The sequence below is a fragment of the Gymnogyps californianus genome, chromosome 4 (assembly GCF_018139145.2).
Source record: "Gymnogyps californianus isolate 813 chromosome 4, ASM1813914v2, whole genome shotgun sequence".
Classification (NCBI taxonomy): domain Eukaryota; kingdom Metazoa; phylum Chordata; class Aves; order Accipitriformes; family Cathartidae; genus Gymnogyps; species Gymnogyps californianus.
Window position 1 is genome coordinate 79,573,818 of NC_059474.1, and position 17,448 is coordinate 79,591,265.

Below are 17,448 nucleotides of genomic sequence, written 5' to 3' on the forward strand. Positions count from 1 at the left end.
CCAGGGTCTTCCTAATTCTAATTGGAATCTGGATCTTATAAACAACAAACTATTCCTCACCAGTGTATACAAAATAATTCCCACATGTTTCAACTTTTAGCATCAAAACCAAAAGATGGTTGTAAACCAGATAAAATGAATGGATTTATCTTCCATCAAACCTGTCATGGTGAGATGCAAATAGCAGACTAACAAAAACATGCCACATAAGAGAAATTAATTGTTTAGCAAAAAGAATGTTGTTTCACATTATGAAATTAAATATTATTTCAAAAGCAAATAGTAATTTATGTGTTTTCTAATCAAGAATTGTCAAAGGCTGGCTTCCCTCTCTCTTCCCCATCCACCCCAGCTGCAGAGTTTTACTGAGGATACAGCCAAAAGAAATAAAATTGAACGTCTGAATCGGTTCAGGCTTAAACTATGAGGTCAGATTTGTTATGTGAACAGGCATTCAGAATCCCCATAATGCAGCATTGTCAGTATAGGATACAATATTGCGTATATGTTGTAAATGTATTGAGCAAAAATAGAACATCTTCCACACAGAGTTAGTAGGTTATCATTTTTGACTCAGCTGACATAAGTTTCTTGCTCAGGTCCTGGCACTACCCCGAGCTCTCGCATGTCTTCTGGGCATCCGGCATCTTTTCAGGGTCCGCAACTACCACCACCAACCCAGCAGCAAATCGCTTTACCACCTGGATCACAAGTTCCTCCACCAGCACATAATGTTAATGGCCTTTGTGCTCAACCATCATTGCCTCCTATGGCCAGACAAGACGGAATGCCTGGACCCGTCCCCCCAAATCCTAATGTGCAGCAGCTTTCAGGACAGCCTCCAGGGCCTGGATATCATCCTCAGCAAGGTAAGGAAGGACGTTTATTATGTAATTGAAAACAAAACATGGATGGAGAATCACTGGTGGAACTGCGACCATTCACGGTTGATGTTCCGCTGACTTGGAAAAATGAAAATATAATGCTCTTTTTGTAGAATGGAAAGATTTGCATTGTTAATCAGTACATTCAAGGCAGGCTATGCTTTTGCTCAAAAGTTTAGCACTCTGTTGAGACTGTAACAAGAAAAATGAGATTAATTTGGATCAGGAACAGAATTACTTGGTTAGTAATGGGTAAAGGCACAACATACTATAGAAAGGAATTTTTCTTATACTCTGTAAAGGTATAGGTTGCTCTCTGTCCTATAGTACTGTCTGTCATAAGCAGCTTTCAAAAATGCTTTACCATAGCAATAAAGAATTGTAACTGAATACAATTATTTCATCTGACATCGGTGAGTAACACAGTTATTTTGACAACTAAAAAGCCAGCTAACTAGACCAGTTTGCATTGACTGATGTTAGGGGAGAGATTCTCACTAATCTAATAGCCTGGTTTGAGCAGCTGTGGTAGTCTTTACTAACCATCCTACTTAACATATACCTGAAAACTTTGGAGCCAAAGTTGTCACACCTAGTCTTATGCTTACATTTAAAACACAGACTGCATGAGCCAAAGTAATCCATTTCTTTTACTTGCTGAAAACAGAAGGGAAGGAGAAGTTGCATTTAGCTGAGTAAGAGTGAATTGTATGGCAAAAGTTGATGTTAAAAATTGATAATGCAACTTAAATACTTTAAATGAATTGTCATTTCTAACTCTGCAGCGAACTATGGTCCTCAGATGGCAGGATCTCAGCTGTCTTATCCTGGTGCTTTTCCTGGGGGTCCAGCACAGCTCCCAGGTCCACAGCAGAAGAAGCTTGATCCTGACTCTATTCCAAGCCCAGTAAGTAATGTGGCACTATTTTTTTTATAAAAGTAAATTTCTGCTGCATTTAAGATAAAGGAATGACAATGCTAATATTGTATTTATTTTAGTTGGTGGGGGTTTTTTGTAACATAAAATTGCGCTTACATGGCTTGGTTCACACGATATGTTCCAAATTTTGGAGTTTCTTAATTACATGCAATTTTGTACTCTGTGCTGTCAGTTTTGGATAAGTTAGTGCATAACGTTAGTTTTAGTACTGAAGAAGCTTTATAACTTTGTCTAATATGGGACATACTCATGACTCCAAATACTTTAATGGGAATTCTCAACAGGATTCTTAGTATGACAGTGAGCAGTACTGAAGGATTACTTGCATTCACTGCAGCTAATCACCTTTCCTTTTCACTCTGGAAAGTTTGAAGGCTTAAACTTAGTAACAGATAGACACCTAAAGTAGGATTTGTGCAGAATACAGGTACGTGAACTCTATAACTGCAGTCCTGGAAATGTTGAGAAGTCCCATGCTCAAAAGCCACCTCACTGTTTGATTTCCGGAGTTTTCCAGGCAACTAGAATTATTTGTGTTAGCATCCTTCCAGTTGCTGCGGCCTTGTAAAGATTTCAGTAGCTTGGAATATACTTAATGCTTAAGCTTCATACAGGTTAAAGAGGCTCAGCTGTTGAAGCATGCCTGAACATGCACTGGTGGGACAGTGTCTCTTCTTCTTAGAATGGTGTTAGAGAAAGAGAAAACAAGGTTGTGGTTGTGTCCATGTTTCTTAAATATAGTAGTCTAATTGTTACCCAAAGGAATAGCTAGTCAGATGCAGGCTGCATTTAACTTCGTTATTGAGAACAGCTGATTGAAATAGAGGGAGAAAATGTGCTGAACGCATGGGGAAAACACATTCTGATGCACACACTTATACTGGTTTTGGCAATTGTCCAGACAGGTCAAAAGGTCCTTGGAGAGCTGGGATTCTTGAAGCAGGCTGTGTCCTGCAGCTTTGACCTAGAACTTTCTACTTAAAAAAATGCATTAACCACCACACTGTAACCTAGTCTGGGTGAAGGAATCTTCCACTTCTCTGCTGAGGCAGTATTGCTGTACAGGAAAGAATTTGTGTTCCACTAACATGAGGGAAAAGCATTTGTGTAAAAGCCTGACGCTGTCTAGTAGGGAGCAGCCCTGCTTCCTTAAATTGGGATATTGTTTTGTCCTTCTAGAAAAGATTATTTGTTTTATCCAGTGATGGGTTTGATGTAAAATCCCCAGAAATTTGGAAAAATGCTTGTTGATAGTCACTTAGAGGTTAATGTAACAACTGCAATTGCCTCTGTTAAAGGCAGTTTTCAAGTTAAATGTAACTGAAAACCATTGTGTAAAAAAACTAAAGTGAGTGTCTGTATAATTAACAAATGCCCTTAATAGGTCAGTCATTCCTAATGTTTCAGTATGGTGCTTTTTACATAAGAAGGATAAAATGGTCTTGTCTAATTAAAAAAAAAAAAGGGGCGGGAGGCAGGGAGAAGGAGGTCTGGCATGAAAGCATGGACTGATGTCTTGTTTCAATTACACATGTAGAATAAACAGCCTTGACTATGACAGCGATGTTAAAATAGGTTAAAAGGGTTGTTTAAGCAGCACAGAGAGGATCAAAATGACATGTTTAAAAGAAACATGATCTGGGTCAATGTCTGTAAAGGGCAAAAAGCTAATTCAGAATGAGGAATAAGTATGACCATGTGTATTTCTCTTGTTATATTTACATTATATAATTACAGTAGTGTTGCCAGATAAATTTACTTCTTATCTGTAGCCATTGTTGATTTATATTTTTCTTACATATGTTAGAGGTTGATATGTGCTCTGACAACATCTATGAAAACTAGCATCTGGGCTTTGTCAACAATTATTTCCAAGAACAATGATATATTTAGGTCAGTTAACTGCAGAATACCATGGTACACTGATCCTTTGCAGAGCTAAGTCTGAAAGTGGTTTGCTTTCTTCAGCCAGTGGACCTTTTTAGAGCAAAATCTTTTTCCTTCTAATGGAAGAGTTAGCAATAAGTATACAAGCCAAGGAGGCAGGGTAAAGTAATCAAGCAGAAGATATAACAAGCTCTCTGAGGAATGTATTGTATATTTAAATTGCAATACAAAAACTTTATTGGGGGGAAAAAAAGTTACAGGCACCAGATTATTTCCAATATGTTAGGAAATACTTCTTAGACAATGATCAATAGACTTTACGCGACTAATTTTGTTTTTCTTCTCTGTTTGCTTTCCAACAGAGGCTTCTGACTTCCTAGCTATTATTAGAAATTCACGTGCAGTGTAAAGATACAATTCCATGGGATGCCAGCAGCAGTGGCAAAGCCAGTTTCAGAAATTCCCTGTCTTATTCCTCTTGCCTCTCACAGCTGTTTGGCTACGCTCTAAACCAGATTGCTGAAAAGACATCAGCAATCTTTGAATCTCCCCTTCTTTGAGGAAAGAGGAGGAATAATGGTATCATCTCAGTGATCTGGTTTATGGTATGGAACAAAATACAGCTTTATATGACTTCAGTTATATCCTGAAAAGTAACAAACAGGGGTGAGGGACCGTGCAGAAGCGACAGGGGAGGAAGTGTATGGGAAAGGAATTTGTTCAGTAGTAAAGCCAGCTTCATGAGCGTTTCATGACATTACATTGTAAATTGCTATAAACTAGGCTTCAACCAGAGTAAATCTGTACATGATCAGAGCTGCCTCATTTTAATAAAAATTTCTGTGATTGCTCTCCTTAACTTTCTTTCTAGGAGGAAGCTCACAACATGGTAGTCTGACCTAGAGAATGAAAACCCTGAGCTCCAATGTTGAAATACTACCTAATGGCCAACAAGGCTTTTCTCAGGAGTTTAAATTGCTGCTTTCTAAATGGCAGTGCTGAAATATAACTCAACTAGGAAGGTGATCTACTACGTAGATTATTGTCTGTTTCTTAACCACCCTGTGCATGGAGCCTAGTCAGGAGGAATGAGGGCTAACCCCTCCCACTGTTGCAATCTGATCAATTACCAGTACATTTATTTATGAAGAACAGCAGCTGGCACAAAGGTGATGCAACCTTGCACTTCACTTTGATCTGGGAGAATGGAAGGCCAGATTCAGTAACAAGGACTTATTTACACCATCACTCTCCTCAATTTGCTGCCTAGCCTCTCTTGAAAAGATCTGTCCTCCTAGAAGTCAATATACTTACTCTAAACAACTCATTTGTTCACTGTATATAGGTGTTATCCACCCCAATGTGTAGTGTTACCCATGAGTTCCAACAGGCAACTGCAGTTGTAAATGAGTTTTACTGCTCAGCTGTCTGTATAGTTTTCTAGTTGTTAAGTGTCCCAGAAGCCTGTGTTGTGATAGCTTTATAGCACCTCTGTGTAAGACAATGTCAATAGTGTTACTTTGTGTAGATGTTAGCATAGCTGTTTATGAATGTAACCAAATGCATGGCTTAACCTTTCTCATACTGTTCTTGCTTCTTATTCATCAGATTCAAGTAATTGAAAATGATAAGGCTTCTAGGGGAGGGCAGACCTATGCCACAAACACAAGAGGACAGGTTCCTCCTCTTGTCACCACAGACTGCGTAATCCAAGACCAAGGTAACTGTCCTTGTTACTGATTTGGGAGTCTTTCTAGGTGAAATCAAATATAGTTTAACAAAAAAAGACAACTAAATTCTCAAATTTCTCATATGAAAATGATGCTTCTTACTCTAAATTGGACATGAAATGGGAAACTCCCTTTAAAGAAAAAAAAAAGGGGGGGGGGGGAGGAGTTGAATTCTTACACCTTGGGTTAACACCTCCTCTACCCTTCCTGACCTTTAAAATAATATGAATAGTTGAGACAGCGTTTCTTTTTACCTTAAATTTTTTCAAGGCTTTAAATTTCAAGTTGAAAATCCTTTTTGGATTCTTCTGAAATTTTAAAAGATGGACACTAGAAGAAGCAATGAGACAAGCACTGTTATGTTTTAAGATACGAATTTTGGAAAATTCTGTTCAAGCGATAGGGGCAGCGTACAAACTGTCTGGTTGACTTAATTTTTTCCTTTGGCCAGTATATCTGCCTTTGCCTCTGCCTAGAGCCTGGAAGTACAATATTCCATGTGCTGCTCTTGACAGCAGACTTGATATTTTAATACAGATTAAACTGATGGTATCATTTAGTCCAGCATTAATTTATCAGTGCTTGGATAAACTGTATAAAATGTAGAAACACATCAAGATTTTTTGGCATTATCTGAGAATGGGGTAATGCAGTTCTGATGAACAAGGAAATTCTTTTCAAGAAACTGAGCAGAGCTGCAGCTTGGTGGTTAAAAAAGGAGCATAAGGAAGCTGATTTCTCAACTCCTGTTGCCTTTCAATGCTCTTGTCTGCAGCGCACAGCACAGTTTCTCATTGAGGGAACAGAGCTAAGCGTGCTACAAGAAGTGGTGTGGTGATTTTAGCAGACTGTATTTTGCAAGATAAATGAGAATGGTGATGTTAACACAGATATACTATTTTCTGAATCAGAGCTAGCTCATGAGAGCAGTCTTAACAGTAGGTATCAGTCTGCAGCATTTCTTTGTATACAGTGTTAACATTTCCACTGGGGATTTCATCCATATTATTTTAAGATCTTAGATATGATGTTTCAAACTAATCTCTATTCAGATTCTTATTGCAAATAATTGTGGGGTTTTTCTTGATATGTTTAAATCTCTGCTTTAAACTCAAACAGCAAGAAAAGATTTACCCGCAGGGAGGGGCAATGGGCTGACATAAAGAGGAGAGATGGGCAGAAGCTTGCATGGGAGGAAAAAAAGCATGTACTTAACTTAGCATATGTTGCTTTATGTTGTTTTGATTTTTCTGGTTTGTGTTTGGGACAGGCAGGTTCCTTTTAACAGCCTTTCATTCTGCATGCTATGTTGGGTGTTCTAGGCCACGCCAGCCCTCGTTACATCCGATGTACTACCTACTGCTTCCCATCGTCTTCAGATATGGCCAAACAGGCTCGCATTCCACTGGCAGCTGTCATCCAGCCTTTTGCTATTGTTCCACCAAATGAGGTAAGGACTAACTGAATATTAGTCCTATGTGGTTTTGTCTCCTAAATATTACAGACTTGTTGTTCTCGGATTGGGTTGGGGGTGAGGGTGTTTTACTTCTGACTGTGAAGGAGTAAGACAGTAGAGAGATGGCAGAAGACTATGAGATGCACTTGGGTCATGATGCAACTTCAAGGGATAAAAATCTTTGTTTAGAAAAGGTACAAGAGTGATGACCGTGTAATCTGAACCACTAGGTTCCTGGTGTTCCCCTGACTGCCTCTAGTTTATGCCAGCTTTGTCAGTTGCTTGCTCTGCTGGAACTCCGTAGGCATAGGCAAAGACATTAAAAGAGGACGACCACAAACTGTATCAAGTTAATTTTAAGATGTGGACAGTTACCTTCAAAGAATGACATTTTTCCATTTAGTTCTTTACAAAATAATTTAATTTCAGAACAGACTGAGAAGATAATGGTGTTTTCTACTTGGGTGAGCTGAGTCATAGAAAGAAGACAAATGTAACCACCCGTTTTTGGCACTCATTTGGAGGCGCTAAACCAGTCAATTCCTTTTCTCACATTACCATCTCTAATAGCCCTTCATATTCCAAACATATCCCTAGTTCTTCTGCAAAGTATTTCTGCAGGTTGGCAGTATCCTGTGGTCTTAAGACAGTTACCCAGATTTCCTGGCGTCCCCAAAGGATTTTATCAGTAGCAGGAATAAAACCAGTTTTCAAGTGCAGCATTTAGCTGCATCATCTGTAGGATCATCTTTCTTGTTCTTCAACTCCTGCCTGCTCCATTGCACAGCTTCTAAATTCTGCAACAAAAGTCTGCAGAATGCGTTTCCTTTTCATGAGCTGCACTAATTTACTTTCAGAGCAGTTTGCTGGGAAAAAACCCCAGGGATTTCATGAAAGTTGTAGTATATGTTTGTGTCTTCAAAAACTCATAAAATGCATGCACAGAAAAGCCTAATTAAAATTGCAAAGACTTTCAGCACTTGGTTTTGCAGTCTTTGATTTTTCTTTAACTTTGTTTTATTACTTGTAAATTCTTAGTGGTTTGGGTTTTTTTTTAATATGTTGGAAAAGAACAGATGTTGTTCTTTATCAGGATGGATAATTTCCAATCCAACAGACCTCTGTAGTTTGAATTAAGAGTATTATTTTAGCAGGGTAGTATGTAGTTATCTTCTCTGTGGTCCACAGGGAAATAGGATGTATTACAGTTCTGCAGATACGGAGTCGCACCATTTGTCTGCTAGACAGCAATTTGGGGTTTCATTCCAGTTCTTGAGGGGAATGTGCAGACTTGGCTTGTTTCCCCCCTGCATTTTCTCCTAGATGAAACTCCTGCTGTTGCTTCTCCACCCCTTCACTTTACCAGCCAACCTTTACTCTTTACTACCCTTTGTCCCAGTTTCTGTGCCCAGGTATTGGCACTTAACTGATTCTGCTTTCATGTTGGTTCTTCATTTGTGCATCTTTCAGTCTGCCTCTAGTCATTTATGTCCCCCATGCATGGCTTCCCTGTCTCCTGCATAGTGTTTGGATAGGGTGATCGATGAGTTCCTAAAATCTAAATCTCTTCTGCCTACATAAATTAGCAGTACGTACAAACACTTGTACTTGGCCAAGTTCAGGAGGGTTTTCCCAGGGTTGGCAAAAAGATGTACTCAGTGACCCACCCGTTCCGAAGTGTTAGTGCTCTCAAGCTGTTGGAAGGGTCAGTGGAATTCATTAATCTGTAAAGAGCAGTGTATTTTTCCCTAGCCTCTTTCTTGGAAGAGGCTAAAAAAACTCTGAAAAATATCTCTCAAAATTGGAAAAAGTCCAGCGTGGAAAATTTTAGTCTGAACAATTATAGCTTGGTAAAGTTATAAGAACTGAAGAGACGGTGTTACAGTAGGAAGCGTTGGGCAGTGTTAGCTGAGTTAGTTTTTCCAAGACTTGCCTGTGCCCTTTGTCTTCACTACTGCTGCCAAAATAAGATCTTGCTCTTGAGACCTTCTAATAAAAATGGTCTTCCATATGGGATTTATAACGACTTTAATTCTGAAAAGCCACTTAATTTGAAAGAACTGGACTTTTTATAGAGGTAAAGTACATTCAGGGGCTTATTTGTGTTTCTGAATTTCCTAGTATGGTGCATTCTGCCTGGAACTAGTGACTGCAAGGCACAGAATGTTCTTCGTTTCAGAATAGCTTATCTTATGGCTAGTGCCTTTTAACAATGCCTACAGGTGATGCTTATCACATGTTACAAGGCTCAGTACAAAGTGGGAATCTGTCTAATCTCTTTTATCTCTTCATAAACAGCATGTTGTACATAGTAACTGTTTAAAATAATGATTTTTTCTTCTAGCCTTTTAATGAATAGTTTCCCTTCATTCATCTTTGTTGCAGCTTCAGCTGCAGATATGTGTCTGTTTCTGCTGTTTCTAATATACTCAGTGTTAGCACCCAGGGAATTTCAGTTCTGTTTCTTTTCAAAGGAGGAGGAAGAAAAACGATGGCTACAAGGGTTTAGTGGACCATGGATGTGAAATGGCCACAAATGGTTTGTGCAGCTGTTAATATGGTTAGGAACAGCTGAGAAACTGACCTATCTCACTTGAACTGTAAGGACTTCGGCAAATCTACACAGTATACATAATGCATATGATGCATATTACATAGACCATGCCTTTCTGTGTCAGTAAGCCATATTTAAAAAGCTATGGGCTATCAGGGTCATTCAAGTGACTAATAGACTTATGAGTGTTCCATAAATATAATAATTAATTGGTATTTTGCTTTGATCATCACTTATAGTTGAGGATTAATTTAAAATAGTATATAAAATATATATGCATTTTCAGTGGTCTGTTGCCATAGAATTCATGTATGTCTTTTTTTTTTTTTTTTCCTATGCCATTACTGTACTAAGGCAGTTAGAAACAAAGGAAAAACCTTACCTTGCTCCCATTTCCAAATAATATGAGGATTCAGTGCAGTCTTCAGATGACTTGTTCTTCCTTTCTGGAAGCCAATCCCGAGTGTGGCTTTTGATTCATAGAGAGGATTGTTTTTTGCATTGATGAAGCATTTTCTGTCCAGGTGACCTAAATGATATCACGAGAACTGCGGATCGTATTTTCTCCTATCCATGCTTTGTTTGGCACTGTGTAATCTAAATTGCAGCAAAAAATTAGTAAAAAAGCAATGAAATAGCTAAGTCTACTGACACTGATAGAATTAGATATGTGTATGAGAGGGAGACCACAATTGTACAGACCTTATTTTCTTTCTTAATTGAACACATTCACCATTTTGGTGGATGACTTGTAAATGGTGTTACGTGTTGGTACCAGTTGGTTGTGCACTCTGATTATTGTCTCTTGCTGAGTTTACACTTTGACCATCAGAGCAAAGTGTTGAGCTGTTCTTGGCTGTGCAGGCAGCAGAAAGGAGTGCCTGAGAGATTCTTCATCTAAAGCAACTGGATAGGAGGGAGTACCAAAAGGTAATTGGGGTCCCGGAGTTGGCAGAGATGTGTCTGTAATGGAGGTGATAGGCATCACTTTGCTGTGAAATCTGTTTTGTTCCTGTTACTTGTTGACAAGGAGATCCTATGAGAAATTCTGTTTGGAGTTTTCTGTAGCTTCTGCAGGTTAGCAGCATTTTGTTCTGCCCATTAGATATTTTTCATTTGTCTCTCCTTTCAGATTTTACTCTGAAGAATCAATAGTGCTCCAGCTGACAGAGTCTGGAACACTCCCTGAAGTTCTGGAATTAATGTCTGTAATGAATTTAAAAAAAAGCTGTTAATTACATTCATAGAAACAGTAGTCAACTGGAAATTGAGCTTTGAGGATCTGTTTCCTTTGACTAAGAACACAGGGAGATGGAGATAAAAGATCCTGGGAGCTTTCAAATTAAAAGTTTAGATCCAGTGACTTAACAGTAGTTTTCTCAGAAATACTCTTCCAGTTTGGAGGTCCAACCTGGAAAAAGAGAATTCAGGATTTCAGCATGTCTGAAAGGCAGGCTTAAGTTCATTAGTCACTGTAGGTTCTTTTGGGGAAAGTGGAGTGTCTATACACAGGGGCTGGTGTCCTGTCTTCAAAAGCAAAGTGGGAATGTTAGCATACAAAGTGACTAAATTTTTTTTTTAACTAAGGTCTGGGAAAAAAACCTGTCAGGAGCTGAGAAATACACAAACTTGGACAGGGGCATCTTTTGAAGATGTGTACAACAGATATCTCCATTTCCAGTAAAGAATGGGATAGAAATTATCCCTGTTAGAGAAATAAGAACACAAAGAAAAATCATCATGGTGCTACATAAGGATGTTAAATGAAAAGATCTCATGCATGTCTTTGAATAAGTGTAATGTGTTTTTGGCAGGGTGGGAACCCCAAAACAAACAGTGTTTGCCCCTGCAGTGAGAAAGAACAAATTCAAAATTACAGAAATGTAGTGGAATGAAAAGATGAAGATGCTGTTGCTTTATACCTTGCTAAAAACTCCCCAGGCAATTGAGACCCGGTGGAGTAATACTGTGTCTGAGAAGTTCCATAGCATCTAGAAGTCTGGTGGAAATTCAGAGTTGAGAGGACACAAGGCCAACATAAGTAAATACAAAGCAAGACATAAAAATATACCTATACCAGCAGGCTGCAGTATTGGTCTTCACATCAAGAGAGGAAAGGTCAACTCCACAACAATATACAGTTGAAAGAGTAAGAAAGATCTAATGCAGCTAAGATGCAGGATTTCAGGTGCTCACATGTAACCTGGCAAAACTGCACAATGAAAACATTCTAGAGAAGCCATTATCAAAATTTAAATAGTAGAACTGGCCACACTGAAGAAAAGTTCACAGAGGAGGCTTTATTTCAGTAATGTTAAATCACAAGTGAGAGTGAATTTAAGACATGAGTACAGACCATTCAACAGAGACCGTTGTAGGGTTGTGTTTGATATCCCAAGAGCAGCTAAGTTAGCAACACTTGGCATATAGGCAGTGAGCTTCAGAAGAGCAGAGCAAATGAAATGGATTTATTCAGAAAAGCCCTCTAGTTGAAAGTTAGAGGGGCAAAATCCACGGAGGGCACACAGCCTCTCAAACATTACTACAAAAAAACCTACAGCCAATCTAGAAAATTATAAACTAGTGAACATTACATGTGTGCTATCTATATGTCATTCCAAACAAAGGCTGTTAAAACATTCATGCCTTACCCCCTGCCCAGTGTCTTAACAGCTCTAGACATTTCTGAATCTTATCTTTACCAAGTCCTTATTTATTATTTCTCAAAAATAACAGTTCATTTTCACTCTCTTGATTTGGATGATCTATGGAAAGTATTTGTTTGTTATAGATTGAGAATGCAGTATCATTGTTTGACAGAACTTATTTTTAGTCCACCAGTGCTTTAGTAACAGTCTATAAAAATAAACTAGCTCTCGCAGTTATCATCATAGACCAAGCCCTACATGAATTTGTTTTGGAGATGTATGAATGTTTCCAGAGCCTGAATAAACCATGTGATCTTGATTTAACATTTAATACTACTTGCTAAAAAAAGGTAGTTAAAAGAGTATTTCATGTTGTAAAAGCAAATATAAACAACTCCAAATAATTATCTATAGTTTTAAATATTTAAATATCTAAATTACCTCCTTTGCTCCTTAGTAGTTTTGTGTTGTCATTCTCTACCAAGTTCTTTCCTATTTATTTGAATTTTTTTTTAGAAATATTCATTCATGGGAATTTAATATTTCACTTTTCATTTTCTCCTCAGTTAATTAACTAGTTAAAAGATAAAATTGGAATGGAATTACTTCTCAGAAATGCTGGTGTTCATGAGATAAAAGCCATTTAACCTTTTCAGAATAGCGAACTTTGATGATGACCAGTGCAGCTGAGCTGTTTGGAAACCATGTTTTTTACAGGGATGATAGTATGGTTTCCTAGGTAGAGTTGTAAGGTTAGCAGAAGCTAAAAATTGAGTGAGGTGAATAACTAGCACATGATGTAATGTTATAAATATTTTTTTTGTTTCAAGAACAAAGTCAAGTACCAGAGTGCGAATTTTCTTTTAGACCCCAAGTCCGCTCCTTTGGGTTTTAAATAAGTCATTCAAATGTTAAATAAATATGAAGAATTAGGGAAATCCTCACTCTTGCAATCTACCCTGGACTCAGTGGGGACTCGGGTTCTGCTGGCTGTATTCTGTAGCTAGTAAGAAGGGTGAGCAGGCTGTCGCTTTAGTTTAAAGCATATTTTTATAGAGACACATGCATTTATTAGTGGTTACGTGCTCATGCAGAACTTTTGAGGAGAGTGAGGAATGCTTAGTTTGCAGGCAATACGAAACAATTCCAACTAAACATCTTACTGACTGCTCCTTTCTATTAGGGATGTGTTAAAAAGCACAGACTGCAGAACAGATCCTTGAAGTGCTTGCTGATAACATCTACCCACTGTAAAAAGACATAATTTGTCTTTTACCCTTTGATTTCTGTCTTTTATTTAGTTACTTATTCACAGGAGGCCCTTCCCCCATATTGCATGAGAGCTTAGCTAATTTAAGAGCTTTTGATGAGGGATTCTGTCAAAAGACTTTTTTTCAAAAGGAATACATTATATCAACTAGGTCATGCTTATCTGCATGGTGGCTGGCTCTTGACAGAACTCAGTAGATCTGTATGTCATGACATCCCTCCGCAAGAGCCACGTCAGCTGTTCCTCTGTATATCCTATTTATCTGTGTGCCTTTTTATGTTCTCCTCCATTGTAGTGTCTACCAATTTGCTTTCTGTGGAAGCAGGGCTTGCTGGTCTGTAGCTCTGGGATCACCCAGAAGTTCTTTGTAAAGTTTCTTTTTGTATTGCTGCCTTCTTTCCTTTTGGGCACTGAAGCTTATGTAAGCAATTGGTTTTATGTACAGTTCAGCAATTTCACACTGTGAGTCTTTTTAGGCAGGAATTGCACGGTTAGATGGTAAAATTTTCCATACTACTAGTAAGCTTTTTTTAAGCTATCAAAAGATGGTAGTTTTAAGAAAACTTTGTGAAGAAAAGGTTCTGAAAGAGAGATTGGTGACAGTTTTGCCCTGCTGTCTGTTTTGAAATGTCTTACCATTCTCAATGTTGGCTTGTAACTTTGTAATCCCCATATGTACTTGACGTGAGATTCCTCTTCATGTTCACAACTACTGGAAATGAAATGTTAGAGCTTATTGAATATTTAATGACCTTTTTCCTTTCTGTAGACTTCATATGACCCTTTTTATCTAGGTTATTCAAAATTGCTTCATGTCTGTTGACAATACTGGACTTCTCTCCAGTGTAGGTGACAAAAGCTTCCTCCTTTCAAATGAGTACTCCACAGCAAAAACAGCAGCTGTTGACCAGTGAGGAGATAATATTTTGCTCTCTCTCAATTGTAAGTGTGACAGATTGCTCTGCATGCTCGGCAGTTCTGGTCTCTGGATTGTCCAAGACCCAGCAGAGAATGATTTTGTCAATGTCTTGGGGGCACACTATCAAAGTAATCTGTGCTAGTTGTCATGTTTTGTAATACACGGTGAGAGCAGAAGCCCTGCACATGTGATGTAACTTAATAGTTAGGACACTTAGTCTGACAATGTTGAAATGCTTTTTCACCCTCCAGGAAAGGGGGGCTGACCACCAAGCTATTTGCCAGTTTGTACAGAAGAGTTTGTTGCCTCTATTTAAACTTCCACAGATGGAAGTCAGTGGACCAGAAAGAGAGCACATGCACCAATACCACACTGTAGATGACAACAAGGCCAGTTAGTTTCGGGATAGGGCCATGGTACCAGACGTTCCTCTTTGTTCTAAGGACTGCCTTGGTGTTCTTACAACTAATCCATTGTCAAGCTATTTGGAACAATCAATCCATATAGAGACTGTCCAGGTAGCATAAAATTGTATCCTGAACTCATTGCTGTATACCACGCTGGTAAGTGTGAGCCTAAGCACTACTATTTCTTCCATTTTCCAGATACTGAAATAAAACAAGTTCCAAAGCATCCTTGTTGATGCCTTCATTTGGGAGAGAACTGTGAGACTCTGGTCTCATAGTTCAGAGTCTGCCTGGACTATGGAGCAGGATGGGTATTTGACAATCTTTGTTGCTCTGTCAATGCTATTTTATTTTAATTTTTTCAGCTAGCTAGCGCCAGGTTAATGTCTGGGGTTTTTGCATAGCTCCTCTGGGGTGCCTGACTCTCCCATGCATGGTGTGGAGAGCCCAGAAATCTCAAGCATCTCCAGGTGCCTCACCCAGAAAGTTTTATATCACTCTGGAGGCCAGTGCCTGTAAGCTAGGTTTCACAATGCCTAATTTAGAGGTGCATAAGTCTTGTATTAGATGAGGCTTTCTTTATGGAGTATGCCCCGTGCTAGTCTGCATTTGGTAGTAAAGCATTTGGAATTGGATTGCTTCCCAAGACTTCATCATCTAGGAGAAAATTTTTTGTTAGCCTATTGGGCTGTAACTACACTTTGTAACTAGAATGAACTTTCAGAGCTGAATTTAGCAAAGGCTTTGGCAGCAGAGATTTTCCTAATTCAAGTAAATTTCCTGATTTAGTTTTTTCTGCCTTTTTGTTTTTAGTGTACATTTTAAAATACTCTTAAAGTGTACTCTTTAAAATACTTCTGTAGTATGTTGTTCCATGCACCGTTGTTGTTATGGTAAGGAGGTAATTCTGAAAGAGATGGGGACAGTGACTTGAAAATTTGACATTTATAGAAACCTTATTCATATTGTAATCAGAGTTCCTGATTAATTTTTTACAAATTTGAAACTTGGACTGGGAAAATGCCTTTATAAAGATGATGTAATTAGTTTCTGATAAGTTGGAGACTGTGTCTGTTCTTCAGAATGGTAATGGCAGAAGAAAAACCTGACTAAACAACAGTACATATGGAAGGGAAATAAAAAGTAACATTCATATCTACTTAATTAGCTGGCCAACAATATTGATAATTTGTTTTGCCAACAAAAATAACACTCAAGTAAAAAATTGCTTTGGCTATCGCTAGATACCTCTGTAACTCAAAATAGCTGCTTGAATGTCATCTGCCATTCTGCGTGTGCGTTTTCCTCTACAGACTCCATGTTGCTCTCCTGAAATGGTGTTTGTCTCCTCTTATGCACTGGCCAAAGTTGATCGTAGCAACAGCAGTAAATTAAACATTATAAGACTGTGCAAGTTCTAACCTTAAGCTGTCAGAGATGTTACTGAGTTACCTTGGAAACTTCACAGAGTCAGAACACACTGGTATTTAGTAAGTTCAGGAGGAAAAGTTTGTTTTGCTTTTTAAACTGAAGTTGTTATTGCATTTTCAGTTTATATGTATTTTACTTACCTGTGCATATTAGTGCAGTATTGTATTTTGGATGCAACCATGTAAAGTGTGTAATTACATAGAAAAAATGTTTTTTAAAGTTGAATAGGAAGCTGATGTTGAGGGGGGGGTTGTGGTTGGGTGGTTTGTTTTTGCGTTTTTTGTATCAAACAAACATTGTACCAGGTTACATCTAGGGCCTAATCATAGCAGGCTCTAATACTGTCCTGTAGAAAAATAGGAGAGACTAAGCTTTCTTTTACAGAATGTCCCTTCATTGATTCTGTGGGAAAGCAAGCTCCTCTTCTTGTAGGACAGGAAATAGGTGGAGGGGACTGCTTTTTCATATGGTGTTTAACAGAATTAGATAATCTATGCTTGCTAAATAGAGGCATAGATTACCTCCTCAGCCCTAGAGCAAAGGAGCAATAGAACAGGTCTGTGCCCTTTGCAGGATTGCTTAGCTCATAACTCAATTCCGCCCAGCCCCTTACATGTGACATGCAGCTATAGCTCAGTGTTAATAAAAGAGAGGAGGGTAGTTGCATACAAACATTATTAATGTTTGGAGGTTCTGGAGTCTGCTTGAAGCATCCCAGCTATCATAGTAGCAAAAGTATTCATGGAAGAGAGACTCGGAGTATGAACATTCCTACCTGATGTGGTATTTTTAAAGTAACAGCTAGTTTTGCTGTTGACCTTCAAAACTAACATTGTAGAAAGGACTTGGCTTTTAAAAAGGGTATTAAACTCATCCCAAATATCCTTGCTTCAGAGGTGAAGACACTCAGTGCTGCTTTTTGCTCACATGACAAAAATTCTCCTTATACTTTCTAAGTACTCCTGTGGCAATTGGCTAGCCATAGTTGGCTTGTGAATGCAGCATGACAATTTAAGTACGCCCAGTTCTTTCTGATTTCAGTGGAAATAAATTAAATAGCCTTAGAGGCATGTTTACTAATAAACATTGTTCAAGAAGGCCTGCAGATAAGCAGAACTATTTTATCCACCTCCAATTAAAACACTCTTAAATTTGCTTTTTTTCTAATTAAAGTTTCTTTCTTTAATATGTTTGGCTGTGCAAAAATAGGAGCAAGAGAGTTCCTATTGTAGAAAGTTCTCAGGAATGCAAACATGGGTAGTCAGTTTAAAAAATCACAGTAATGCCTTCTAACAGAAGAGAAACAACTCCAGGTTTTCGAG

At 38.3% G+C, this 17,448-nt stretch overlaps 1 protein-coding gene across 4 annotated transcripts in view; it reads left to right on the top strand.

Moving 5' to 3' along the window:
• The window catches only part of SEC24D (SEC24 homolog D, COPII coat complex component), a 134,230-nt gene that overhangs the window by 86,593 nt on the left and 30,189 nt on the right, over positions 1 to 17,448 (top strand). For all 4 annotated transcript variants that reach the window (XM_050895247.1, XM_050895249.1, XM_050895248.1 and 1 more), the window contains 4 exons: positions 600 to 869; positions 1,670 to 1,791; positions 5,320 to 5,431; positions 6,764 to 6,891. In XM_050895247.1, coding sequence (XP_050751204.1) covers positions 600 to 869; positions 1,670 to 1,791; positions 5,320 to 5,431; positions 6,764 to 6,891 — 632 coding nt within the window. The remainder of the gene's footprint in view (positions 1 to 599; positions 870 to 1,669; positions 1,792 to 5,319; positions 5,432 to 6,763; positions 6,892 to 17,448) is intronic.